The 26,578-nt window shown below is 45.1% G+C and overlaps 1 protein-coding gene across 6 annotated transcripts in view; it reads left to right on the top strand.

Moving 5' to 3' along the window:
* LOC115128645 (tumor protein D52-like) overlaps positions 1 to 26,360 on the top strand; it is a 28,467-nt gene extending 2,107 nt beyond the window's left edge. The window contains exons 1-7 of one of the 6 annotated variants that reach the window (XM_029658698.2): positions 14,805 to 15,829; positions 18,683 to 18,807; positions 21,412 to 21,560; positions 21,950 to 22,051; positions 22,366 to 22,392; positions 23,633 to 23,700; positions 23,869 to 23,997. In XM_029658698.2, the coding sequence (XP_029514558.1) occupies positions 15,697 to 15,829; positions 18,683 to 18,807; positions 21,412 to 21,560; positions 21,950 to 22,051; positions 22,366 to 22,392; positions 23,633 to 23,700; positions 23,869 to 23,900 (636 nt within the window). In that variant the 5' untranslated portion in view covers positions 14,805 to 15,696 and the 3' untranslated portion in view covers positions 23,901 to 23,997. The other 5 variants (XM_029658694.2, XM_065017910.1, XM_065017911.1 and 2 more) reach the window with 5 other exon arrangements.
* The last annotated feature ends 218 nt before the right edge of the window (positions 26,361 to 26,578 follow it).

Genomic DNA, 26,578 nt, shown 5'->3' with positions numbered 1-26,578 from the left:
AAGGCAGTGTTGTTCACATGCCAGCAAATACACAGCAAATATAACCCTTTTTTATGACCTTTTAATTGAAAATGGTTAGTCCCAGTGTACACTGGATATGAAACTGCTCTGTTGCCAAGATTTTCATCAGGGTGACTCATGATGGGACAACCAGTCAACGGTTTTCTTCTTGTCAGGCAGCTGTCATGGCAACAGTGAGATGTACAGTTTGTTTTTAGTGCTTCAGGTAAAAGCAGTAGGAGAGCCCGTGTCTGACTGCACCTACATCTGGAGCCTAATTGACCAATATCAGCCAAACATTGTGCCTAAACAGATGAAAGAGCACTTCTTCTTTTTTTAATATAGTGTCTTTTGCAGGTCTATCTTTCATCAGAATTTAAGGTAACCTTAATGACAAAGGCCTGAAAAGGAACTGTTTTACCAGGGGGGAAATGCCTTTTATTGTAGGGTTTACTGGTGTTACTTAGGGAATGGCTCCAGTTCAGTAAACATATACACTACAGGTGAAAAGTTTTAGAACACCTACTCATTTGAGGGTTTTTCTTTATTTTTACTATTTTCTACATTGTAGAATAATAGTGAACACTTCAAAACTATGAAATAACATATGGAATCGTGTAGTTAACCAAACCCAAATATATTTGAGATTCTTCAAATAGCCACCCTTTGCCTTGATGACCGCTTTGCACACTCTTGGCATTCTCTCAACCAGCTTCATGAGGTAGTCACCTGGAATGCATTTCAATTAACAGTTGTGCCTTGTTAATTTGTGGAATTCCTTTTCTTCTTAATGTGTTTGAGTCAATCAGTTGTGGGGGGGGTATACAGAAGCTAGCCCTACTTGGTAAAAGACCAAGTCCATATTATGGCAAGAACAGCTCAAATAAGCAAAGAGAAATGACAGTCCATCATTACTTTAAGACATGAAGGTCAGTCAATACTGAAAATGTCAAGAACTTTGGAAGTTCCTTCAAGTGCAGTCGCAAAAACCATCAAGCGCTATGATGAAACTGGTTCTCATGAGGACCGCCACAGGAAAGGAAGACCCAGAATTACCTCTGCGTCAGAGGATAAGTTCATTAGAGTTACCAGCTTCAGAAATTATAGCCTAAATAAGTGCTTCACAGAGTTCAAGTAACAGCCACATCTCAACATCAACTGTTCAGAGGAGACTGTGTGAATCAGACCTTCATGGTTGAATTGCTGCAAAGAAACCACAACTAAAGGACACCAATAAGAAGAGACTTGCTTGGTACCAAGAAACATGAGCATCGGACATGAGACTGGAGTAAATTTGTCCTTTGGTTTGATGAGTCCAAATTGGAGATTTTTGGTTCCAACCGCCGTATCTTTGTGTGGGTGAACGGATGATCTCCGCATGTGTATTTCCCACCGTAAAGCATGGAGGAGGAGGTGTTATAGTGTCACCAGCAAAGCACCCCCACACCGTCTGTGGTTTATTTAGAATTCAAGGCACACCAGCATGGCTACCACAGCATTCTGCAACAATGCGCCATCCCATCTGGTTTGGGCTTAGTGGGACTATAATTTGTTTTTCAACAGGACAATGATACAACACACCTCTAAGCTGTGTAAGGGCTATTTTACCAAGAAGGAGAGTGATGGAGTGCTGCATCAGATGACCTGGCCTCCACAACCCCCCAATCTCAACCAAATTGAGAAGTCTGGGATGAGTCGAACCGAAGAGTGAAGGAAAAGCAGCCAACATGTGCTTAGCATATGTGGGAACTCCTTCAAGACTGTTGGAAAAGCATTCCAGGTGAAGCTGATTGAGAGAATGCCAAGAGTGTGCAAAGGGTGGCTATTTGAAGAATCTCAAATTATAAAATATGTTCTGATTTGTTTAACACTTTTTTTTTTTGGTTACTACATGATTCCATATGTGTTATTTCATAGTTTTGATGTCTTCACTATTATTCTACAATGTAGAAAATAGTCTAAAGATAACCCTTCAATGAGTAGGTGTTCTAATGTTTTTAATGTACTTCTCTGCCTCTTTGTTTAATTGAGCTGAGTTGATACAAACACCCCTTTCTTCCTATTTTCTGTTTCATTGTTGCCATTGGTTACTTACCTACTGTATTTGCTCAGGGGTCCGTTTTTGCTCTCAGGGGTCCATTCGTTGGTACAGTGCCGGGGAATGTCTTTCTGCACAAAATGAGGCCCAGATATATATGTCTTTACTTTAGCGAGCCTTATGCTGTGATGTAACGTATTTGTGGAGACATTGTACATGTGTGAGCTGCAGTTTACCTCGAGTAGGCTACCACCTCGCTAGTGGGATGTGAAAGGACCAATGAGATGTTTATTTTTCACTGACTGATAGTGTGGAGCAGAACTAACAAGAAGCCTGGGCCTATGTCAAGTCTATTTGTCATGTGCAAAGGGTACACAATAATTGCGGTGCGTTCGTTCATACAGACAACTCTGGAAATTGTCATATTTCTGTTTTGTATGTGTTAGCCTAGGTTTACCTATTGTATTAAAAGCACCTCTGTCACTTTATACACAAACTCCAGAATTCACTGCTTTAAATTCAGTAGCCTACCTCTCCTCTCCTAGTTAAGCATGCAAGAGTATGTGTGGTCTCAATGGTGTAGAGTACTCTAGTAATTTAATCTATTTCTTCTGTTATTTTAGCGCTTTTGATATTGCATGTAGGTCGCAACATTGCTGGGACCATGACTAGCAAGTGAGCTGTGTCACATGGGCTACGCCTAAATGACATTGTGGGACTGTTGGGTTCGGGACCAGTTCTTGCTGATGCGGGTAGGAGTCGAACAGAAAGCCAGCAGGAGCGGGCGGGTACGGAATCAAAAGCTGCAGCAGCAGAGGGGGATGAAGAAATCAGTCCCGCGCAGACCTCTAGTACACAGTACCATGAAATGCTTGCAGGTTCACCTTGCAACAATGTGGCATAATAGATAGACACAACAGGTGTAGACCTTACAGTGAAGTGCTTACGTACAGGCTCAAACCAATAGTACGGGGAAAAAAGGTGTGTGTGTGTGTGGGTAAGTAAAGAAATAAAACAACAGTGAAAAGACATTTGAAAAAAGAGTAGTAAGGCTATATACAGACACTGGTTAGTCAGGCTGATTGAGGTAGTATGTACATGTAGGTATGGTTAAAGTGACTATGCATATATGATGAACAGAGAGTAGCAGTAGCGTTAAAGAGGGGTTGGCGGGTGGCGGGACACAATGCAGATAGTCAGGTTAGCCAATGTGTGGGAGCACTGGTTGGTCGGGACAATTTAGGTAGTATATACATGAATGTATAGTTAAAGTGACTGCATATATGATAAACAGAGAGTAGCAGCAGCGTTAAAAAAGGGGTTGGGGGGAACACAATGCAAATAGTCCGGGTAGCCATTTGGTTACCTGTTCAGGAGTCTTATGGCTTGGGGGGTAAAAACTGTTGATAAGCCTTTTTGTCCTAGACTTGCCATGCGGTAGTAGAGAGAACAGTCAATGACTGGGGTGGCTGGGATCTTTGACAAAAAAAATGTTGGGCCTTCCTCTGACACCGCCTGGTGTAGAGGTCCTGGATGGCAGGCAGCTTTGCCCCAGTGATGTACTGTGCCGTACGCACTACCTTTTGAAGTGCCTTGCGGTTGGAGGCCGAGCCATTGCCGTACCAGGCAGTGATGCAACCGGTCAGGATGCTCTCGATGTTGCAGCTGTAGAACCTTTTGAGGATCTCAGGACCCATGCCAAACCTTTTTAGTTTCCTGAGGGGGAATATGCTTTGTCGTGCCCTCTTCAAGACTGTCTTGGTGTGTTTGGACCATTCTAGTTTGTTGTTGATGTGGACACCAAGGAATTTGAAGCTCTCAACCTGCTCCACTAGAGCCCCGTCGATGAGAATGGGGACATGCTCGGTGCTCCTTTTCCTGTAGTCCACAATAATCTCCTTAGTCTTGGTTACGTTGAGGGATAGGTTGTTATTCTGGCACCACCCGGCCAGGTCTGGGACCACCTCCCTATAAGCTGTCTCGTCGTTGTCGGTGATCAGGCCTACCACTGTTGTGTCATCAGCAAACTTAATGATGGTGTTGGAGTCATGCCTGGCCATGCAGTCGTGGGTGAACAGGGAGGACAGGAAGGGGCTGAGCACGCACCCCTGGGGAGCTCCAGTGGTGAGGATCAGCTTGGCAGATGTGTTGCTACCTACCCTGACCACCTGGGGGCGGCCTGTCAGGAAGTCCAGGATCCAGTTGCAGAGGGAGGTGTTTAGTCCCAGGATCCTTAGCTTGGTGATGAGCTTTGAGGGTACTATGGTGTTGAACGCTGAGCTGTAGTCAATGAACAGCATTCTCACATAGGTATTCCTTTTGTCCCGTTGGGAAAGGGCAGTGTGGAGTGCAACATAGATGGCATCATCTGTGGATCTGTTTGGGCGGTATGCAAATTGGAGTGGGTCTAGGGTTTCTGGGATAATGGTGTTGATGTGAGCCATTACCAGCCTTTAAAAGCACTTCATGGTTACGGACGTGAGTGCAACGGGTCTGTAGTCATTTAGGCAGGTTGCATTTATGTTCTTGGGCACAGGGACTATGGTGGTCTGCTTGAAGCATGTTGGTATTACATACTCAATCAGGTGTTGAAAATGTCGGTGAAGACACCTGCCAGTTGGTCAGCACATGCCCGAACACACTTCCTGGTAATCCGTCTGGCTCCGCAGCCTTGTGTATGTTGACCTGTTTAAAGGTCTTACTCACATTGGCTACGGAGAGCGTGATCACACAGTCGTCCGGAACAGCTGATGCTCTCATGCATGCTTCGGTGTTGCTTGCCTTTGGTAACGCATCCCAGATATTTAAATCCAAACTTTTTCTAAACTTTTGTTGGCAAACAAAATATTTCCTATTGATCTCCTTTCATAATGTAGCATTAACCACAAGCTAGCTCTATATTGGAATGCTGTGAACTGAGGAAAAACTAAACTTTTCTCCTTCCTGTATGCTTCAAAACATGTTTTTCTCTGACATGCGGCCTAACCTAATGATAGTAATTACTGTAAGACCAAGGTCATGGCGAAGTTACTCTAATTAGATTTCAATAAGACACAACTGGCTCCATTCAGAGGTCTGGCTATTGTAGGACGTCTTTCAGAATCTGAGGCAGCAACATCCACCAGCCAAGACTGAGACGCCACTGACTGACACTGACATCTCTTCCTGTAAGACCTGGTTAAAACATCAAGGAGCAGACAGTTGTCATATAGAGGTAACTGCCAAAATAAAGGAAACTCCAAAATAGTGTCTTAATAGGGCGTTAGGCCGCCAGAACAGCTTCAATGTGCCTTGGCATAGAATCTGCAAGTATCTGTAACTCTATTGGAGGGATGTGACACCATTCTTCCACTAGAAATTCCATCATTTGATGTTTTGTTGATGGTGGTGGGAAAAACTCTTTCTCAGGCGCCGCTCCAGAATTTCCCATAAGTGTTCAATTGGGTGGGTATATGAGACACGCACAGACTCCTTAAACCCCCTACGCTCCTTTGAGACCCCTCTTTCAAAGTCCCTGAGATTTCTTCTAGCCATGGTAGCCAAAATAATGGGCAACTGGGCATTTTTATACGTGACGCTAAGCATGATGGACACCTGTGTGGAAGCACCTACTTTGTATCACTTATTTACTCAAGTATTTTTCCTTTATTTAGGCAGTTAATCTACCTGTAGATTAGGGCTGAGCGGTACCTTATTTTACGATATACCGGTATTGATGCACGGACAGGTTTGGGTTTTTACTTAACATTCTATAATGTTGTTTGAATGTTTTTAGTTTCTTAAATGTAATGTCAATTTAAAAAAAAAATAGTTTACCTCAATACTTGAGTCATCTCTCTCTCTTTCCATGCCACTTTCCACAAAGACCGAGCCCCGTCCCGTCACTGAAGGAGCACATTTGTTGTTCCTCGACCACGAGATGCGTTCAGTCTACATTGTCAATGCAGCTCATGCATGTTTTCACTTTGCTTTTTAATATAAATCCACTAGCGTTCTATAATTACACTTTGGTTATGTTTCGTACATCTGCAAACAGCTAGTTTGTCTTTTCTTAGCAAGTTGGTCCTAAGTCTTGTTAGCTGGCTGGCTAGCTAGCTAATAAATGTACTGAGTCAAAGTAATTATCTATACAGCCTAATAAAACCAGTGATGGTGTAGACTTAAATCAGTTTGCAACAGTATCTTCTAAAGCAAAGAGGAATACGCAAAGCATGAATATGTTAGCTACATGAAGTAGCTAAGAGAGAACATTTTAATGTAGCCAAAGACTATAGGGTCCCCTAGGAAACACTTGTCAACACTTTGGATACTACCCAGTCACAATAACTCCCCCCTGGCATTTCATTCATTGTCATTTCAAACAACACTGTTCTCAAAGTGCACACTTTTATTCTTCTCCCCCTTTTCGTGATATCCAATTGGTAGTTAGTCTTGTCCCATCGCTGCAACTCCCGTACAGACTCGGGAGAGGCGAAGGTCGAGAGCTGTGCGTCCTCAGAAACACAACTCAGCCAAGCCGCACTGCTTGACACAATGCCCGCTTAACCCGGAAGCCAGCCGCACCAATGTGTCAGAGGAAACACTGTACACTTGGGGACCGTGTCAGCATGCACTGCGCCCGGCCCGCCGCAGCAGTTGCTAGACCGCGATGGTACAAGTACATCCCGGCCAAACCCTCCCCTAACCTGGATGACGCTGGGCCAATTGTGTGCCGTCCCATGGGTCTCCTGGTCACAGATCCATGCTGAGACAAAGCCTGGACTCGAAACAGGATCTCTAGTGGCACAACTTGCATTGTGATGCAGTGCCTTAGACCACTGCGCCTCTCGGGAGGCCCCACACTATTATCTTGTATTTCCATGATTGCAACAGTTCATCCAAGTGTTTAGATCAAAATCGCAAGTCAAATTTGCAACGTTTGGTTAAAAATAAGGCCTAGATTTTTTTGCCTATATCCTGCAGCCCTATGTGGCTGTGTGGAAATGATCTCAAATGAGTGCAGGAAATGCAGAAATGTATAAAAATGCAGACATTTTTGGGGGTTGACGTTTAATTGAACAGAATAAAAAAATCAGAATGGAAACCCATTGAAATCACTTAAAATGAATGTGTTGCCAGCCTAGGGTCACGCACTACTCATTAAGTAAATGTTTACTTGTATTATTCAAAAACATAAAATACCATCATACTGTCAAAAATCTGAAAATTACAGTGAAATGGTATTTGGGCCATATTGCTCAGCCCTACTACCAAGCAGAAGATGGCGATACGCCTGACCAGATCGCAGGTAGCCTAGCGGTTAAGAGAGTTGGGCCAGTAACCGAAAGGTCTGGTTCGAATCCCGACCCTAGGTGAAAAATCTACCGACGTGCCCTTGAACAAAGCTCTTAACCCTAATTGCTCCTGTAAGTTGCACTGGATAAGAGCGTCTGCTAAATGATGATTCCATGTCATGTCAGCTGTAATGGGATGTCCACTCCATACTTCTATCCCAGAAGGGTTTGCGTCTGTTGCTTTATTTTCACCCAACTTCCTCCAAGTCCCGTGATGCAAGACAAAGGCCTGTATATGAGGAGGATCACAGAAGGAAACCCTGCAGTCTCCCATCTTTGCTCGTATGCTGCTGTTAACGTTGTTGCTATTCTTGTTATGCCGCTAATGTTCTCCCCTTTGCAACCCCTGCAACAGCACAGTGCTATAAACCCTTGGCATCGGAAACGTTCGGGGTGCAGTGTGACTCACAATTCATTACAGCTTCTATTTCTTTATGTGAATTCATTTATGGGGTCTATTACTTTGTGAATGAATTACAATGTCTACTTTATGTAAATGAATTACCACGTCTATTACTTTGTGAATTCATTACAGGGTCTATTTCTTTATGTGAGTTTTTCATCCGACTGTGATTTGGCTGGGCTGTAGGTGAGCCTGGGGGAGCACTAACATTACACTGAGGGGGAGAAACCTGGGCCTGGCTGTAAAAGTCAAACTGAATAACCCGGCTGGTTTTTGGGTTCAAGTGGAGAAAAATGTGGGATTCCTGCTCATAAGATCTTGAGGAAATCGAGACAAATGTAGAGCAAGGAACATCTCCACGGGAGAAGGACATGATTGCCATCTCTGAATGACATTATTGTTGTGAGAGCCTGAAAGATAAGCTGTCTTCTAGCTCAGATTACACCACCAAAATATAGATTTGCTCTCTTTTATTATTTACGCCCAAGGAAAGCTCCCCTCATATCCATGAAGTGCCTCAGTAGAACTCCCTCTCTAGTAGATCGTCACGGGCTTCCTATCATAACACTGTGGATATCGCAAGCCTCCCCTCTCACATGGCACCCCTGGCTGTGTCCAGGCCTGGAAAGGAGACTTGAGTCATCCCCCAGTGTCCCCTTTTTAGGTGTGGAGAAATCCTAGGCCTCTTCATCTCCACACTGTCTGGCTTCTATCCTGCCCCTAACTGACTGACTGGCCAGCCACGGTTGGGCTGGGTCTGGGCTGGAAAGTCATCATCCATCCAGCCAGTGTCTCATGATTCCTGTTTGGGACCCTCCACCATGTGACACGGTGCGCAGGGAATAATCTACTGACAAGTCACTGTGGAGTATTAACAACTTAAAAGAGCGTATTTCTGTCTGACCACGGTGGCCATTGTTTGTGTTCAAACTCTGCTGGGCAGTGGTAAAATGGATGTCTGACACTGGTCCCGGTTTTGAGGGAATAAGAAAAACAGGAAGCTAAAGTAAGAACAGTGGCACTCCTTCCTTTGCCAGTTTAAACCCTCTGTTTCATCAGTAGCCTATTTGGTTTCTGGAGTTCTATGTGTAACTGGTAAGGTTAAAGTTGCAACATTTCAGCCAAAGAGATGGCTATCTGCTGTTTTGAATCATTATCCCCACTGAAAACAAATACCTAACTTGTAAACCTACACCTAAATGGAGAGGCAGTGCATATTACAGCCATATTACAGCCAATGTGTTCTCATAATTGTGTTTGCTCTATAACCTGCTAGTTCATATGCTTTGACCCCGTGATATATAGGGTTAAGGCCGAGAAAATAAGAAGACTGTGGCAGAATAAATTCAACCACACAGAACCGGGGAGCAACAACTGTCTGGTGGAGTTCACAAAGCATGTTGCATGTAACAAACAGTTACATGACCTACAGCATGGTCAAGCAAGTTCATGGTTCTGATCTTTTCTGACTACTAAACAACTATTGATTTTAGAACACCAGAGAGTTGCCGCAAAGAATATAGGAGCTTGTTCCACTATTCCAGCACCATTTCAACATCCTCAAATCACCTCTGCTTAGTCTAATACAGGGACAAATAAAAGATTCCAAAGACAATTTAGTCCAATCAATGTAAGCTAAATATGTGCCTGTCCATGGTACTGATTTGTGTGCGTGTGTGAGACTCATCCTACTTGTAGAGAAACGCCAATGCCATCCTTTGTTTCATGTTGCCGATCTGGTCTATGGCATACAGTACTCTCTTTTGTTGTCCTAGGATACCTGGCTAAAATGCTTGCTTGCTTGCTAGGCTAGGCTAACTTCCTTTCATGGGCAACGATGCGCCAGCTAATTAACATTAACCTTCTACATCTAGCTACATATTGAACTTCCATCCTCTCAGGCTAGAGACACGGTGTATGAATTTATGGTTGGATCACAATCACTGTAATAATCATTGGCCAGTACGGTAATTGAATAAAAAGTCCAAATCCCTATCTCTATCGATGGCTAATTTAGGAAAGGGACAATTTTAGCTAGCTAGCTAGCTAGCTAGCCACCGGAGGACAACAACACAATGAGATGCAACAATTCATTTTTTTTTCTGTCAATGATGTTTGATGTGAAGCCAAATCCAAACTGGCTTCCCTTGACACCCTCTTTTAAAAATTTTTTTAACCCCGGACCATTCACAGTTTAGCTCAACGCTGAATGGCTATATTAATTTTTTTTAATCAAGGGAGGCCAAATGCTCGCTGGCTTCCTTTTCCGTTCATTGCTACAGGTGGCAACACTATCATACTCTTTTTGACCAGACAGCATCAGATAAGGCTACACATAGCGGAGACAGAGGTGCGCAGATTCACTCTCTCTGATGCTTTCTCTGGTGAGATACATTCAGCCTCCTTTGAATTGAAGGAAAATTATGAAAGCAGAAAGGATAAAATATAAATTATAAAAAATAAAAAATGTATTTTGGGGGGGGGGGGAGGAGGATTCTGGCTTCAAATCAAATTTTATTGGTCACATACAGATGGCTAGCTGATGTTAATGCGAGTGTAGCAAAATGCTTGTGCTTCTAGTTCTGACCGTGCAGTAATCTCTAACAAGTAATCTAACAATTTCACAACAACTACCTTATGCACACAAGTGTAAAGGAATTAATATAAATATATGGATGAGCGATGGCCGTGCAGCATAGGCAAGATGCAGTAGATGGTATAGAGTACACTATATACATATGAGATGAGTAATGTAGGGCATGTAAACATTATATAAAGTGGCATTGTTTAAAGTGCCTAGTGATACATTTATTACATCCAATTTTTAATTATTAAAGTGGCTAGAGATTTGAGTCAGTATGTTGGCAGCAGCCACTCAATTTTAGTGATGGCTGTTTAACAGTCTGATGGCCTGAGATGGAAGCCATTTTTCAATCTCGGTCCCAGCTTTGATGCACCTGTACTGACCTCCACTTCTGGATGATAGTGGGGTGAACAGGCAGTGTCTTGGGTGGTTGTTGTCCTTGATGATCTTTTTGGCCTTCATGTGACATCGGGTGGTGTAGATGTCCTGGAGGGCAGGTAGTTTGCCCCCGGTGATGCGTTGTGCAGACCTAACTACCCTCTGGAGAGCCTTCCGGTTGTGGGCGCAGCAGTTGCCGTACCAGGTGGTAAAAGTTTGAGGGTTTTTGGTGACAAGCCAAATTTCCTCTGCCTCCTGAGGTTGAAGAGGCACTGTTGCACCTTCATCACCACGCTGTCTGTGTGGGTGGACCATTTCAGTTTGTCCATGATGTGTACGCAGAGGAACTAAAAACTTTACACCTTCTCCACTACTGTCCCATCAATGTGGATAGGGGGGTGCTCCCTCTGCTGTTTCCTGAAGTCCACGATCATCTTCTTTGTTTGGTTGTTGAGTGTGAGGTTATTTTCCTGACCACACTCCGAGGGCCCTCACCTCCTCTCTGTAGGCCATCTCGTCATTGTTGGTAATCAAGCCTACCACTGTGGTGTCGTCTGCAAACTTGAAGATTGAGTTGTAGGCGTCCTTGGCCATGCAGTCATGGGTGAACAGGGACTACAGGAGAGGACTGAGAACACCCCCTTGTGGGGCCCCATTGTTGATGATCAGCTGGGTTGAGCTGTTTCCTACCCACAACCACCTGGGGACGGCCGGTCAAAGTCCAGGACCCAGTTGCACAGGGCGGGGTCGAGACCCAGGGTCTCGAGTTTAATGACGAGTTTGGAGTGTACTATGGTGTTAAATGCTGAGCTGTTATCGATGAACAGCATTATTACATAGGTATTCTTCTTGTCCAGATGGGTTAGGGCAGTGTGCGGTGTGATTGCGATTGTGTCCCCTGTGGACCTATTGAGGAGGTAAGCAAATTGGAGTGGATCTAGGGTGTGAGGTAGGGTGGAGGTGATATGATCCTTGACTAGTCTCTCAAAGCACTTCATGATGACTAAAGTGAGTGCTACGGGGCGGTAGTCATTTAGCTCAGTTACCTGAGCTTTCTTGGGAACAGGAACAATGGTGGCCCTCTTGAAGCTTGTGGGAACAGCAGACTGGGATAAGGATTGATTGAATATGTCCGTAAACACACCAGCCAGCTGGTCTGCGCTTGCTCTGAGGACACGGCTAGGGATGCTGTCTGTGCAAGAAGCCCTGCGAGGGTTAACACTTTGAAATGTTTTACTCACGTTGGCTGCGGTGAAGGAGAGCCCGCAGGTTTTGCTAGCGGGCCGTGTCAGTGGCACTGTATTGTCCTCAATGCGAGCAAAGAATTTGTTTAGTTTGTCTGGGAGCAAGATGTCAGTGTCTGCGACGGGGCTGGTTTTCTTTTTGTAGTCTGTGATTGACTGTAGATCCTGCCACATACCTCTTGTGTCTGAGCCGTTGAATTGCAACTCTACTTTGTCTCTATACTGACGCTTAGCTTGTTTGATTGCCTTGCGGAGGGAATAGCTACACTGTTTGTATTCGGTCATGTTTCCGGTCGCCTTGCCATGATTAAAAGCAGTGGTTCGCGCTTTCAGTTTTGACTGCCATCAATCCACTGTTTGTGGTTGGGGAAGGTTTTAATAGTCACCGTGGGTACAACATCACCGATGCACTTGCTAATATTCTCGCTCACCGACTCAGCATATAGACAACAAAATTGATGTGAGGCTATCCAGAACATATTCCAGTCCACGTGATCGAAGCAATCTTGATGCTTGGAATCAGATTGGTCGGACCAGCATTGAACAGACCTGAGCACGGGTGTTTCCTGTTTTAGTTTCTCTCTATAGGCTGGGGGAAACAAAATGGAGTCGTGGTCAGATTTGCTGAAAGGAGGGTTTTGTATGCGTCGTGGAAGTTAGATTAGCAATGATCCAGAATGCTGCCAGCCCGGGTCACGCAGTCGATATGCTGATAACATTTAGGGAGCCTTGTTTTCAGAGTAACTTTGTTAAAATCCCCAGCTACAATAAATGCTGCCTCAGGATATGTGGTTTCCAGTTTACATAGAGTCAAATGAAGTTCTTTCAGGGCAGTCAATGTGTCTGCTTGGGGGGGATATACACGGCTGTGATTATAATCGAAGAGAATTCTTTTGGTAGATAATTGAGTTCCTGTATGTTGTTATGATCACACCACAACTCGTTAATCATAAGGCATACAGCCCCGCCCTTCTTCTTACCAGAGATGTTTGTTTCTGTCGGAGCGATGCGTGAAGAAACCGGGTGGCTGTACCGACTCTGATAACATATCCCCAGTGAGCCATGTTTCCGTGAAACCCGAGAATGTTACAATCTCTGATGTCTCTCTGGAAGGCAACCTTTGCTCGAATTTTGTCTACCTTGTCAAGAGACTGGCATTCCTGTATACACGCCACTGTGGAGAAGTTGCATGGATTCAATAAGTTATTGCTATAATTCTTCTAATATTAAAACAAATTGTAAAGTTCTACTTGTTGGCAAGGAAGTGTGACTACTCGACCTACAGGTTGCTTTTCTTATATCCCTGGAAGAAGGAAATACAAAAATAAATCACACAGCTGTAGCTAGCTTGAGCTTCAAGTCATTTGTAATGAGTGACGGAGCCTGCTTTGTGCTCCCATATAGGAATTCTAAGGTATAACCAATCAAACTCCAATCAGACATCACTAGAGCACAGATTGTATTATCAACATTCAGATACATGAATAGCATATTACTTGCTGGTACAAATTTAGCTGTTAAAATGAAATGTGCATTAATAATATCACACTTTCCCTTTAAGATGATGAATGGCTGACTTTTACTTGGTATTTTTATGTGTGTGTGTACTCTGTGACGCATGCTTTGGTAACCGGCCAACAAGGACCAGCCAGAAAGGCAAACATCCGGGACCTATAAACTCTTCACACCAACTTTGGAGAGAATGAGGAGGTGCCGAGGTTTGTGTGTGTGTGCGCACCTGCTTGCTTGCTTGCTTGTAAGGAACTTGGTGAATGGAAGTACTCACTGTAAGGCCTCATTGTGACCTGAATCTTTGTATCACAGCCTTGTCATACTGTAATGCTCTCCATATATTTCACTGGTAGAATCATTTCTATAGTTCGCAATCCTACACAGATGGTTGCTAGGAAACACATGGCTCTTACAAAGACAAAAACGGACAAATCCAAGATTCCTATAACAATGGCAGAACTTTGCTCCGTTCAATCCAAGGTCCTTCCTTCCTTACCACTCCCCCGAGTGGCGCAGTGGTTTAAGTCGTCACTACAGACCCTGGTTTGACCCCGGGCTGTATCACAACCGGCTGTGATCGGGAGTCCCATAGGGCGGCGCACAATTAGCCCAGTGTTTTCCAGGATAGGGGAGGGTTTGGCCGGGGTGGCCGTCATTGTATATAAGAATTTGTTCTTAACTGCCTTGTCTCATTAAATAAAATGTAGACCCGTACAGAAGTGGCTACATACAGAACTTTAGTGTGACACAATACAAACACTGACCCCGCTACTGCCAAGCACCATGGGAAAAGGACGCACGCTAAGGCTATGCTCTGAAACAGACCTGTGTTAGTGAGCATTGGCCTGAACTGTACACCAGTGTAGGTGTCATATAGGCTACCATTATCATGGCCATATTTTAAAATGCCTACTCTCTCAAAAAGTTAATCTATTCTGTCTGCAGTAGACACTAAACGGCACAGTTCGGCATTGGTAGACTACTAAATACAGTACAGCAAGGCTCTCTCCACACGCTACAGCACAGCTCTGTGTTGGTACATACAGCTGCAGCTACCTGCTCTCTGATACATAGTGTATCTTTCTGTACAGTAACAGTACAGTGGAGCTCCCAGCTGGACAGTCTGAACTGGATTAGCAGCTCGCTGTAATCTGGGACACTGCAGATTACGGCTGCTTCCATCTCACGGGCCTGCCCAGTCCCGGGCCTGAACGTGTCATGTGACCAACCAACAATTGGAACCTAGTTTTTTCCAAGATGGATGGGGGGAGGGAGAGAGCGACCAGGGCTGTATACTAGAGCTGGAAACTCGTCACAGAAGAGCTCCTGCATTCCACAAATGCTAGCATAGCCTAGCATCTTTATGGTATTTTCCTTTAAAAACCTCCTGGGTGTGCAGATTCAGAAACTGGATGTGTGGATGATTGCAGCAATCCACCAGTGACCTTTGGGATTATTTCCAACAGAGAAGCCTAGCTACCAGGGGACTGGGAGTGCCTGACTAATGACTGTGGTGGTTGGTGATTGCAGTGTCGGCAGAGGGTGACGGCTAAAGGGAAGGTAACTCATTAACACCACAGAGCAACTGTCGTGACGCCACCTCTGCCTGCCTGGATGACTGCATGTCTTGTGAGCCTGCAGCAGAAAGACAGACCCCGAGACAGACAGGCTAGGAGGCTAGCCCGGCTGGAGCTGTGTGTGTCCGACCGCAACACAGTGTCACATACTGACACACACACACACGCACTGTCATATACACGACACACTGTCACGTAATACACTGTCACGTACACACGCGACACAGGAGTACCGTGCATCTACCAGACCAGGAGAAGACAATCGGAGCACTGACTGAACTGTGCCCCAGCTGCATGTGTCCGAGCACATGCAGGCAATCTCAGCTGCTGCAGTGACCTGAGTCATTGTGGTGGGACCCAGCCACCTAACCCAGCCTGGAGGCACCTAACCCAGCCTGGAGGCACCTAACCCAGCCTGGAGGCACCTAACCCAGCCTGGAGGCACCTAACCCAGCCTGGAGGCACCTAACCCAGCCTGGAGACACCTAACCCAGCCTGGAGACACCTAACCCAGCCTGGAGACACCTAACCCAGCCTGGAGACACCTAACCCAGCCTGGAGACACCTAACCCAGCCCGGAGACACCTAACCCAGCCCGGAGACACCTAACCCAGCCAGGCAACAGCCATGGACGCTCTGGAGCAGGAATACAAGTCGCCGTTTGACTTTGAGCAGGGGGTGAATAGCAGCTACCTCTTTTTGTCCCCCAGCGTCATTGTAACACCACCAGGCTCACCGCATGTGACTGTCACAGCCAGAGGTAACCAGAGCAGTGTGTGAGAGAGTGAAGACGTTTGTATTTGTACTGGGGTGTGGATAGGGTGTTTGCAAAGAGAATGAGATGGGGGGTACATGTGAACAAAAGGAGATCTCCTTTGCTTTTCTTGATGTGTGTGCGTTTAACTGCGTTCTGTTGCTGTCACATTCTGACCTGCTTTATAAAAGGGTTTGTCTGGGGCAGATGTCAAACGGGTGGGTGGTTGCTGGGGGTTGAACTCTGACCACACTGAAAACACTCCTAGGAAGAAACCTAGAGTGGATTGTTGGGCTGGCATCAGAGAAGCTTGGTCAAGCTATGATGAGACCGAACAAAGCTGGTGCCAAAGCCCTTTTAAACAAATATTGGTCAAAAAATAGAACAGTTACATGACTCTGCTGGAATCCCATCATTACTAGTTACAGATAACCTAGAGTAATATAATTAGCTTACACAGGCCACTGTCAAAAAATATATAGAAAGGTTCAATGACTTCATTTAACAATTTAAAAAACCCTTTTGGCTTGTTATACTAACAGGCTAATTATACGCTGCCATTCTGATGGGATTAGCCTCAGTTCTCAACAGACGTGCCTCATTTTAAAGTAGTGGCCTTTATTTTTTGGCTGTGAATACAGAGTACCTATACATTACGTTGGAGCAAAAACAATCAGCGTTTTTGTGTGATGTAGGCTAATCTTTATAGTTGCTACCACATCGTGGGCAGGAGTAGTTTGACACCCCTGTTCGAACCCATATAAGGTAGAAGCCCTCGCGGTCTGGGATGGTGGTATAGATTACACAGACCTGTCACTGTCAGCAGTATGGCTACCTGGACCGCAGACACCTGAGTGGCACTCCCTCGTCGTCAAGGGGAGGGAGGGAAACAATCGGAAAGGTCAAGAAGAGTTGAGTGAATGTGTTGAGCATTTCTACACAATTTATCTGATAGAAATATGATTTGATAGAGTTGGGTACATTTCTGTTAGATTGCTGGTAATTTGAGCAACATTGAAGAGCATGCTTCTACTGGTTCATAATTACTCATGAGGCCAAGCCAGTCTTCTCTGTATTCTCTTGGTGTGATGCCTGTTCGCTGAGCAAACCCACTCGGTTGTTTCTTATTTCCAACACACTGTCCCTTACACAGGAGCTAATTGTTCAAGTCATCATGGTCTTCCTCATCCCGAAGTCTTAATGTGGCCAACAAGCACTAAGGACCAGAAAGTCACTCAATCTCTTAAGTCCGATACATTACTGGTTTAGTATCAAGTCACTTTTTTATCCATTCATGTAAAGCATGAAGAAAAGTGGGTATCTAAAACAGGCTACTGATGCAATCATCCATACAGGTAACGTCCATAGATCCATGTCAGCTGCCGTTCTGTGTCTGACCTTCTGTTACCACAACAGTTCTCTCTAATACTAATCAAATACAGGACCATCCGTTCCCAGGGTCAAAACCAGATCACAAGGAACACCCATGATTCGTGCTGCGCCGGCCAAAACCAATCAGAGAAAGTTAGGGCTGCATCAGCAGCATGGGAAATTGATTTGTTAACTAATATGTGCACTAATACTAGTTAACTAGTAATTACATAGTGAATCCTACAGAGCAAGAACCATGTGAGTTTTGATTGTTTTTAATAGATTGATGAATCATTATAAAGTAGGAAGTATAATTGAAAGACAGTAACTCTAGATGTGGTATGAACATTCCCCCCAAAAAGAGAGATTTGAAAATATCCACATTTTTCATAACCTGGTTCTTTGTTGCTGCTAGGGATCAGTTATTGGAGTTTTTATTCCACTGACGGCCTTTTCCTCAGTGTCTTTTTGATTGACAACTCTGTTCTGAACTACCCCACTTTCTCTTGCATGGCTGTTTCTCTCTCAACGTCTCCATCCAGAAGGTTCAGCTTTAATCATGTTACAATTGAAGAGTTTCATTACAAAACACTATATATACATTTTCAGAAATATTGGTACGTTTGCTTTTATTGTTTTAAATAAATTCTGAGTGAAAAACCACCCCAATCTATCTAATCATGGCGTTTGTTCAATGACAGATTTTTCACAAATACATGTCTATCACTTGGTTTCATTTCTGAGAGACAATCCATTGTATTTGCAAAATGCTGTATATCCGCCTCACACTCAGAGAAATAAGTAGTACTGCTAGGTTTTACATTCAAATATAACTAAATGTTTAATAAAGAACTGTACAAATGATACATTTGTGACAATATATATATGTTTATTTATTTTGTTTTTATTTGATTGAATACAGTAACATGATCTGTATGTAAAACATCTATGTTTAGCAGATTCTCTTATCCACAGACAACCGCATATGACAGTCGAATATACAGGATACGAACATTTTCCATTCCAGCTTAACAATGGATATATAGCGTTAAACAAAACAACAAATCCTACGAATAAACACAACTGTGATCGGTGGATATAGTGTTTTGGAAATGAACTCTTCAATTCCTACAGGGGAGAGCTGTGGCTGACTGGCCTGCTCAAGGCTGAGAGTCCAACATCAAAGAAGTGAGACCACAATATTGTGGGTGTGTGTGTGTGTTTCACACCTGCCCTTCAAAGGCTCTCTTAATCTAGCTGGTCCCCCCCTCCACCGCCCCTGGACACTGGACTGTCTTCTTCCTCCACTCCAGAAGGAGAAACACTACTAAGTTGACAGCTATCATTGAACACCTGCTGTATCCTCAAGCCTTTGAGGATCAGAAACTCTGAGGATGTCTCTCTTAACTCTCTCTTTTACTCTCCCTGTCTCTCTCCATCTCCTCCCCCTCCCTCCCTCTTTCCTCCCCTCCCACTACATCTCTCCAGGTGCTGTGAGACCAGACTCTATCACAGAGGTAGGGGAGGATGCAGTGATGTCGGTGGCCGTGTCCCCTTCCGTCCCCACCCTGACAGAGGAGGAACAGGAGGAGCTGCGAGATGAACTGCTCAGGGTAAGTCAGGAACCCTGGCTCAAGTCAGAGGTCTGGGTATTATAATAATGTACATACTTCCAGTGTTATAATGTATAACAAAAACTCTGTTGTACGAATGCCAGAATTTTGGTTCTGGGGGTGAAAAAAACGTTAAATTACATTTGTTTCAGTCAATATTACCCAACCCTGCACCCTGTGTTTTCTCACCCCTACACCCTGTGTTTTCTCACCCCTGCACCCTGTGTTTTCTCACCCCTGCACCCTGTGTTTTCTTACCCCTGCACCCTGTGTTTTCTCACCCCTGCACCCTGTGTTTTCTCACCCCCTGCACCCTGTGTTTTCACCCCTGCACCCTGTGTTTTCTCACCCCTGCACCCTGTGTTTTCTCACCCCTGCACCCTGTGTTTTCTCACCCCTGCACCCTGTGTTTTCTCACCCCTGCACCCTGTGTTTTCTCACCCCTGCACCCTGTGTTTTCTCACCCCTGCACCCCACCCCTGCACCCTGTGTTTTCTCACCCCTGCACCCTGTGTTTTCTCACCCCTGCACCCTGTGTTTTCTCACCCCTGCACCCTGTGTTTTCTCACCCCTGCACCCTGTGTTTTCTCACCCCTGCACCCTGTGTTTTCTCACCCCTGCACCCTGTGTTTTCTCACCCCTGCACCCTGTGTTTTCTCACCCCTGCACCCTGTGTTTTCTCACCCCTGCCCCTGTGTTTTCTCACCTGCACCCTGTGTTTTCACCCTGTGTTTTCTCACCCCCGCACCCTGTGTTTTCTCACCCCCGCACCCTGTGTTTTCTCACCCCTGCACCCTGTGTTTTCTCACCCCTGCACCCTGTGTTTTCTCACCCCTGCACCCTGTGTTTTCTCACCCCTGCACCCTGTGTTTTCTCACCCCTCACCCCCCCGCACCCTGTGTTTTCTCACCCCTGTGTTTTCTCACCCCCGCACCCTGTGTTTTCTCACCCCCGCACCCTGTGTTTTCTCACCCCCGCACCCTGTGTTTTCTCACCCCCGCACCCTGTGTTTTCTCACCCCACCCTGTGTTTTCACCCCGCACCCTGTGTTTTCTCACCCCTGCCCCTGTGTTTTCTCACCCCTGCACCCTGTGTTTTCTCACCCCCTGCACCCTGTGTTTTCTCACCCCTGCACCCTGTGTTTTCTCACCCCTGCACCCTGTGTTTTCTCACCCCTGCACCCTGTGTTTTCTCACCCCTGCACCCTGTGTTTTCTCACCCCCGCACCCTGTGTTTTCTCACCCCCGCACCCTGTGTTTTCTCACCCCCGTGTTTTCACCCTGTGTTTTCTCACCCCGCACCCTGTGTTTTCTCACCCCCGCACCCTGTGTTTTCTCACCCCTGTGTTTTCCACCCCCGCACCCTGTGTTTTCTCACCCCCGCACCCTGTGTTTTCTCACCCCCGTGTGTTTTCTCACCCCCGCACCCTGTGTTTTCTCACCCCTGCACCCCGTGTGTCTCACCCCTCCCTGCACCCCGTGTGTCTCACCCTTCCCTGCACCCCGTGTGTCTCACCCTTCCCTGCACCCCGTGTGTCTCACCCCTCCCTGCACCCCGTGTGTCTCACCCCTCCCTGCACCCCGTGTGTCTCACACCGTCTCTGTCTCTCTCTCACTGTCTGTTGCGTTCTCTCTCTGTCATGTCTGTCTCTCTCCATGTCTCTCTCTCACTGTCTGTTGCGTTCTCTCTCTGTCATGTCTGTCTCTCTCTGTCATGTCTGTCTCTCTCTGTCATGTCTGTCTCTCTCTGTCATGTCTGTCTCTCTCTCACTGTCTGTTGCGTTCTCTCTCTGTCATGTCTGTCTCTCTCTCACTGTCTGTTGCGTTCTCTCTCTGTCATGTCTGTCTCTCTCCATGTCTCTCTCTCACTGTCTGTTGCGTTCTCTCTCTGTCATGTCTGTCTCTCTCCATGTCTCTCTCTCACTGTCTGTTGCGTTCTCTCTCTGTCATGTCTGTCTCTCTCCATGTCTCTCTCTCACTGTCTGTTGCGTTCTCTCTCTGTCATGTCTGTCTCTCTCCATGTCTCTCTCTCACTGTCTGTTGCGTTCTCTCTCTGTCATATCTATCTCTCTCCATGTCTCTCTCTCACTGTCTGTTGCGTTCTCTCTCTGTCATGTCTGTCTCCATGTCTCTCTCTCACTGTCTGTTGCGTTCTCTCTCTGTCATGTCTGTCTCTCTCTGTCATGTCTGTCTCTCTCTGTCATGTCTGTCTGTCTCTCTCTGTCTGTTGCGTTCTCTCTCTGTCATGTCTGTCTCTCTCTCACTGTCTGTTGCGTTCTCTCTCTGTCATGTCTGTCTCTCTCTCTCACTGTCTGTTGCGTTCTCTCTCTGTCATGTCTGTCTCTCTCTCACTGTCTGTTGCGTTCTCTCTCTGTCATGTCTGTCTCTCTCTCACTGTCTGTTGCGTTCTCTCTCTGTCATGTCTGTCTCTCTCTGTCATGTCTGTCTCTCTCTCACTGTCTGTTGCGTTCTCTCTCTGTCATGTCTGTCTCTCTCTCTCACTGTCTGTTGCGTTCTCTCTCTGTCATGTCTGTCTCTCTCTGTCATGTCTGTCTCTCTCTCACTGTCTGTTGCGTTCTCTCTCTGTCATGTCTGTCTCTCTCAGGTGGAGGATGAGGTCGTGACTCTGTCTCAGGTGCTGGCAGCTAAGGAGAAGCAGGTGGCAGACATCAAGAGGAAGCTGGGCATCACTCCTCTCAACGAGCTCAAACAGAACATCAGCAAGAGCTGGCAGGAGGTCACCACCTCTACTGCGTACGTGGCTGTACACACACATGGACGCGCACATACATAACCACGTAGCCTAGTGGTCAGAGTGTTGGACTAGTACCCGAAAGGTTGCAAGTTCAAATCCCCGAGCTGACAAGGTCTGTCGTTCTGCCCCTGAACAGGCAGTTAACCCACTGTTCCTAGGCCATCATTGAAAATAAGAATTTGTTCTTAACTGACTTGCCTGGTTAAATAAAGGTAACATAAAAACACAGGCATACACACACATGCAGGTGTGAGCACGCACACTATTCTGCAGAGTCAGCTCTCACATGCTGACTAGTCAGAGGGGGAATGTGTACATTCTCGGTCTCTTTATTTTCTCTCATATTTCTTCTTATTCCGTCTTGCTCTCCCTCTCTCTCTCCTAACAGCTACAAGAAGACGTCAGAGGGCCTGTCCGTAGCTGGTCAGAAGGCCACGGCAGCCTTCACCAGCATGGGCTCGGCCATCAGCAGGAAGTTTGAGGACGTCAGGTGAGGCACACTGAAGGCTGCGTCTGAAATGACACCCTATTCCCTATATAGTGCAGTACTTTTGACCAGGTCCCAATGAGCTTTGGTCAAAAGTACTGCACCGTGTAGTGAATAGGGCGCCATTTTGGAAGCATACAAAGACAGGCTCTTTTTTTACCACAGAGAGGCCCTAAGCTTAGACCTGAAGTTTTGTAGTGTATTCTATCAGGTAGAGTGGGGACTGACGTGGCAGGGAGAATACACATGCTCGTCTTATCATGGGAAAGGTTTTGTTTGTCTGTACATGTCTTTAACACAATACTTGGCCTTTACAGATTGCAATCTATTTCCAATTCCTTTGGGTAAGACTGTCCCTGCCGGTGCCGTTAGTTAGTTCATCCGTACTAAGTCATTTTAGATGCTGCTTAGATCATTACTCTGTAGGTCGTCTTGGAGTGTTAACCCCTGGCTGCTAGTAGAGTTCATATCTGACACTGTACTGCATGGGGTCTTCTGTGCAACGGGGGATTTGGTTCTGTGTGAGATCTGCGAGGATTCATTCCAATGCTTAGTGTGATTGCATGACTGTCTGTGTACAGTAGGTCTACATTGCCATACATGACTATGGTAACTGAGGCCTGTTTTCACCTCAACATAGCCTTAGTCACTTGTCAATTTAACTTGGATTGAATGATGCATGGATTGAATGTAGGAAATAAAGGATGAATGAAGGAATGTGTGTCTCTACCTCTCCACACTGGGGCACTCTCTTTCTTTGCTAACCCCCTATCTCTCTTTTTTAATGCTGTCGGATAGCATACGCTCCCTACAGCATTCTGCTAGTATGCCCGTGATGAGGTAAGGGAACACGCACATTAACAACCAACCCGCGGCTTGCTGGAACCCTCCTCTGTAGCACCTTCTACAATAACGTCTCGCAGCTTTGTGGACTTGAGGAAAAACTGGCTTGAGTTCCGACATTTTAAAATGGAAATCACAAACATTAGAAGCTATTTTAAACCTCAAAGACACTATAAGTTTGCATTCTCCGCTGTGCAGGAAAATTCCCAGCAACGAGTGATCAAATGAAGAGCCTACATCTTTTGGATGAGATACGACTGCCAACACCCCTCTAGTTTATAGGGACTGAGGTGCATTTCTGACACAAACATTATTTCCTGATCCCTGTTCTTGTATTCTTAGTGTTTTACCCTCTGGACAGTAAATAGTCTCTATGATCTGTGAATAGAAGAGACTGGAATGTGGCCACTCTGGGATCATCTATAGTTATCTGACGACCATCCAGACAGGGTTCAGTTAACGTTCCTTATGAAAACAATGACGATAAATGTGTCTCCTTTTATGTATCCCAACCTCCCACCTCTGCTTTCTTCCCTGACCTCCCACCTCTGCTTTTCCACAGTCCTCTGGATATGGAAGTCGGGTGTCTGTTAGGCTGTGTACAAAATGGCACCCTATTCCCTATATAGGGTACAACTATGGGCCCTGGTCAAAAGTAGTGCACTAAATAGGGAACACACTAGTCTGCAATATCACTCCTCTTCGTCCCGCTCTACTCACATCCCGTGTCCCTCTTCACAGGAACACAACCACCTTTAAGTCGTTTGAGGAGAAAGTTGAGACTTTAAAGGTAAAAGATGAGAAGAGGAGTGAGTAAGAACTTAATCACTTCTCAGTACATTTGGAGGAGCCCTAAAATATTTATCTTTGAATATTTGGGGAGAAATTCATCAAAACACAACAGATTATAAAAATGAATGAATTTGTTTGTCTTCATTTATTCATTCAACATCTTTATCTCTTCCTCCACCCTGCAGGTCAAGATGAGCCCGACAGCATCTCAGGGTGACTTTGGCGATGTGTTGACCTCTACAGCGACCTCTGACCCTTCTGTTCCCGTAGAGAAACGGCCAGAGGCCACACCCATCGCCACCCAGGAAGAACAGCCCCACTGAGACCAGCCTGACCTTTCACCCCTGACCCCTAGCCAGGCTGACATTCACTAGAACCATACCCTCTTTCCCCTTCTGTCTCCCCTCTTTCTGTTCTCTCACCTCCTCCCTTCTTCAGCTCCCTCTACAACCCTATAGCACAAAACAACAGAACCAACAACCAAAAAAGAAAAATAAGTTTCCCCAGGAACTTAAAAAAAAAAAAGAAGTAATTATGAAAATATTGTTGTGACACCGTAACACTTGTAGGTTTGTAGGACTGTATGTTTCTATTTTAATGCCCATGGTTGAGGAACCTGCACAAGTAGAAGAATATACATTACACTTAATGAGAAACTGTATGTCACAGCAAGTGAAGTTGTGACGGCAAAACTAATTGGTTCACACAGGCCCATATCTTTCTGTAACTTTGAGGACTAACAGGCATTTTCTTTTTCTTTTCTTTTGATGTACTCCAACCACTGTAATCACTAGGATGTCATTTCTATTCCAACACTGCAGAGTCTTTCTCTGTCATGTATTACTATCACCAATAGCACCAGTAATGTGGTGTAGAGCACAGCTGAGTAGAGTTAATACCAGATCTGTGTAGCTCACACACTCCTCTCACAGCTTAACCATATGGGGGTGGTCTAAATCTGACCTCTGAGCAGTTCATAGTGCTTAACTCTGATATCAGAGAAGGTGGGCCAATGCATCCAGATCAGTGTGTAATGATAGTCGCAGATGCATGATTGGTTATAATGGTGTCAGCTGGCCTTGACCCTCAGGTCAGTGCAATTTACATCACTCAAAGCCTCACAGCATGGTGGGCCAAAGTCCGTATTAGGGCACTTGTCTCACTGGCTTCTCTCTGCTTGGTATGCTGAAACACAGCAGGATAGTCACTGGATGCTGTGTACTTCTCTCTGCTTAGTATGCTGAAACACAGCAGGATAGTCACTGGATGCTGTGTACTTCTCTCTGCTTGGTATGCTGAAACACAGCAGGATAGTCACTGGATGCTGTGTACTTCTCTCTGCTTGGTATGCTGAAACACAGCAGGATAGTCACTGGATGCTGTGTACTTCTCTACTGTTGAATGATATATGAATGGTAGGTGTTTTTGTTTCAAAGTGATTTTCATTGTTTACCTTTTCATAAAGATGTGCAATTTTCCTTAAATTGGAAATCTACTGTTCTCGACCTAGACTAATAACTAGATGTCCTCCCGTGTTGGTATTTTAATTTCTCTACAGTGTATGTGGGATGGTCATCCATGTTTTACAGTTGACTTTCTGAGGGAATGTTTTTCTCATCTTGAGGTATAAAAGGTTGCGATGCGGGATCCTGTTAAATGTTTACTCTTGACCACACTAGGATGATACATACAGTGCCCATAGAAAGTCTACACATCCTTGAACGTTTTTCAACAGAAGTCTTTCTAAGAGGTTAAGTGTTCCTGAGTGGTCTAGTCTGTCCAGAATGAAATCTGCTTCAAAAAAACAGAGTCAAGGTTTAAATATCGCTGTCCACCAGTGATCCCCAACCAAATTGACTGAGCCTGGGCAATGTTGACAAAAACGATGGATAAATGTTGCCCTAAGAGTTGTGCAAACTTGGTAGAACTTTAATGGAAATGAGTCACAGATGTAATTGCTGCCAAAGATGCATCCACCAAGTATTAACTCAGGATAGAGAGACTTATGCAATTATTATATCTGTTACTTGTAATATTTTTTGGTCAAATGACTTTTTCACGTTAAATGTGGAGTAGGTTGTGTAGATCTGTAGGAAAAACATTTCATGGGGAGTGTAGACCTTCTATGGGCGCTGTACGTACATTTTAGGACACTAGTGAATATTTTGTTTAAATGCCTAATGCAAGTCCTCCCCTACTGGAAGACGACTGGCCATATCATGGAATGGATTCATTGCGGAAATAAAGTTCTTTAAGAAAAGTCCTGGTTCCACCATTAAGAAGACATTATGGCTAATAAAATGTCTTCCAGAGAGAAGTTACTGTAGACCCTTTGCCCCTATTTAGCCCGAATGCTAAAGGACTAGGCTGTTGACTTTTCTGTTTAGTCAGGACCTATTTCACAGAAAGAGGGTCTCCCGCCTCTTCATTGTGGGCAGAAATAGTTTGTCAGGAACTCTGTGATCAAAAGTCTTCTGGTAAACTGCCAGAGAGTAGTCCTTCAACAGCCACCCTGGCACTGGTCTGGTTTGTAATTGGAATGCTGCCGTATCTCTAAAAAAAACAGTCAAACTGGGTTATTTAACAAGAATGCACTTGAACAGTGCCCTGTCTTGTCTCCTTTAGCATTCCTCACAACCTTTCAAATAAATGTATTTTTATGTTTTCAACATTTTAAGAGGCATGAGAAGAGAATACATTTTCCATCCATTTATGACATTTGTCTGTACCAAAGCATCATGGGGGTTCCTTATATCCACTCTGGTATCACACTGTAAGAGGCAGAGGTAAGAAAAATAGTAATGTCACTGTTATGCAGGGCAGGAGGTGGACAGGTGTGCCAATAGCTACGTAGATATATAAATAGTAGATATCCCCTTGGTACATTTAGAAATA

The sequence above is a fragment of the Oncorhynchus nerka genome, linkage group LG4 (assembly GCF_034236695.1).
Source record: "Oncorhynchus nerka isolate Pitt River linkage group LG4, Oner_Uvic_2.0, whole genome shotgun sequence".
Taxonomy (NCBI): domain Eukaryota; kingdom Metazoa; phylum Chordata; class Actinopteri; order Salmoniformes; family Salmonidae; genus Oncorhynchus; species Oncorhynchus nerka.
Note: the sequence above shows the minus strand (reverse complement) of the source record. Positions and strands in the feature narration are given on the sequence as shown.